Consider the following 708-nt stretch of genomic DNA (forward strand, 5'->3'; position numbering starts at 1 on the left):
CCACCCACCCACCCCTCACCCACCCACCTGTGAGGAAGAAGCCGTTGGCGTCAAACGCCTCCGCCGTGGCTGCGGGCCGCCCCCAGTACTCGGCGAACACGTTGTCGCCGCGGATCAACAACTGCCCGTCAGCTGCCAGCGCCGCCTCCACGCCCGGCAGCGGGCGGCCCACAGTGCCCGGCCGCCGGTCACCCTGGGGCAGAGGAACGACACACACACATGCACATTGCATGGTATACGTCAATAACTCATGCGCCGCTTGGGTGGGCTTCGTTGTGTTGGTTTTTCAACACACGCACACACACACACACACACGCACACACGGCACGTGCTTGATATGGCACAAGGCGGGGGTTGTCACGTGTTCCAGACGTGATATGGGCGCGACAACTGACCAGCTTCCTCTGGGTGCTCTAGGACGCCCGACGCCCCGACCGCCCCAAGCCCCAGCGGCACCGGCCCCCAGCCCCAGCCCCGCCCCCAATCCCACCCCCTGCTTCCTACCCACCGTGTACGGGTTTGACAGCGCCATGCCTATCTCCGTCATGCCGTACCGCTCCAGCAGGTAGCTGCCACTCAACTCCTTCCACCTGTGGGGGACAGCGGGGAAAGCGAGGGACAGCGCGAGTGATGGGAGGGGAGGGGAGGATGGCGCATGATGGCGCTTGATGACGCAGGGCGGCGCATGATGTGAGCGGTGTGGAGGCG

At 65.7% G+C, this 708-nt stretch overlaps 1 protein-coding gene across 1 annotated transcript in view; it reads right to left on the bottom strand.

Annotated features, from left to right (window-relative positions):
• Positions 1 to 708, bottom strand: part of CHLRE_13g586000v5 (uncharacterized protein) — a 6,466-nt gene that overhangs the window by 2,114 nt on the left and 3,644 nt on the right. The window contains exons 4-5 of the mRNA XM_043069667.1: positions 509 to 590; positions 28 to 193 (exon numbers count right to left, since the gene is read on the bottom strand). Of these exons, the coding sequence (XP_042917642.1) occupies positions 28 to 193; positions 509 to 590 (248 nt within the window). The remainder of the gene's footprint in view (positions 1 to 27; positions 194 to 508; positions 591 to 708) is intronic.

This window comes from Chlamydomonas reinhardtii, chromosome 13 (genome assembly GCF_000002595.2).
Source record: "Chlamydomonas reinhardtii strain CC-503 cw92 mt+ chromosome 13, whole genome shotgun sequence".
Taxonomy (NCBI): Eukaryota; Viridiplantae; Chlorophyta; class Chlorophyceae; order Chlamydomonadales; family Chlamydomonadaceae; genus Chlamydomonas; species Chlamydomonas reinhardtii.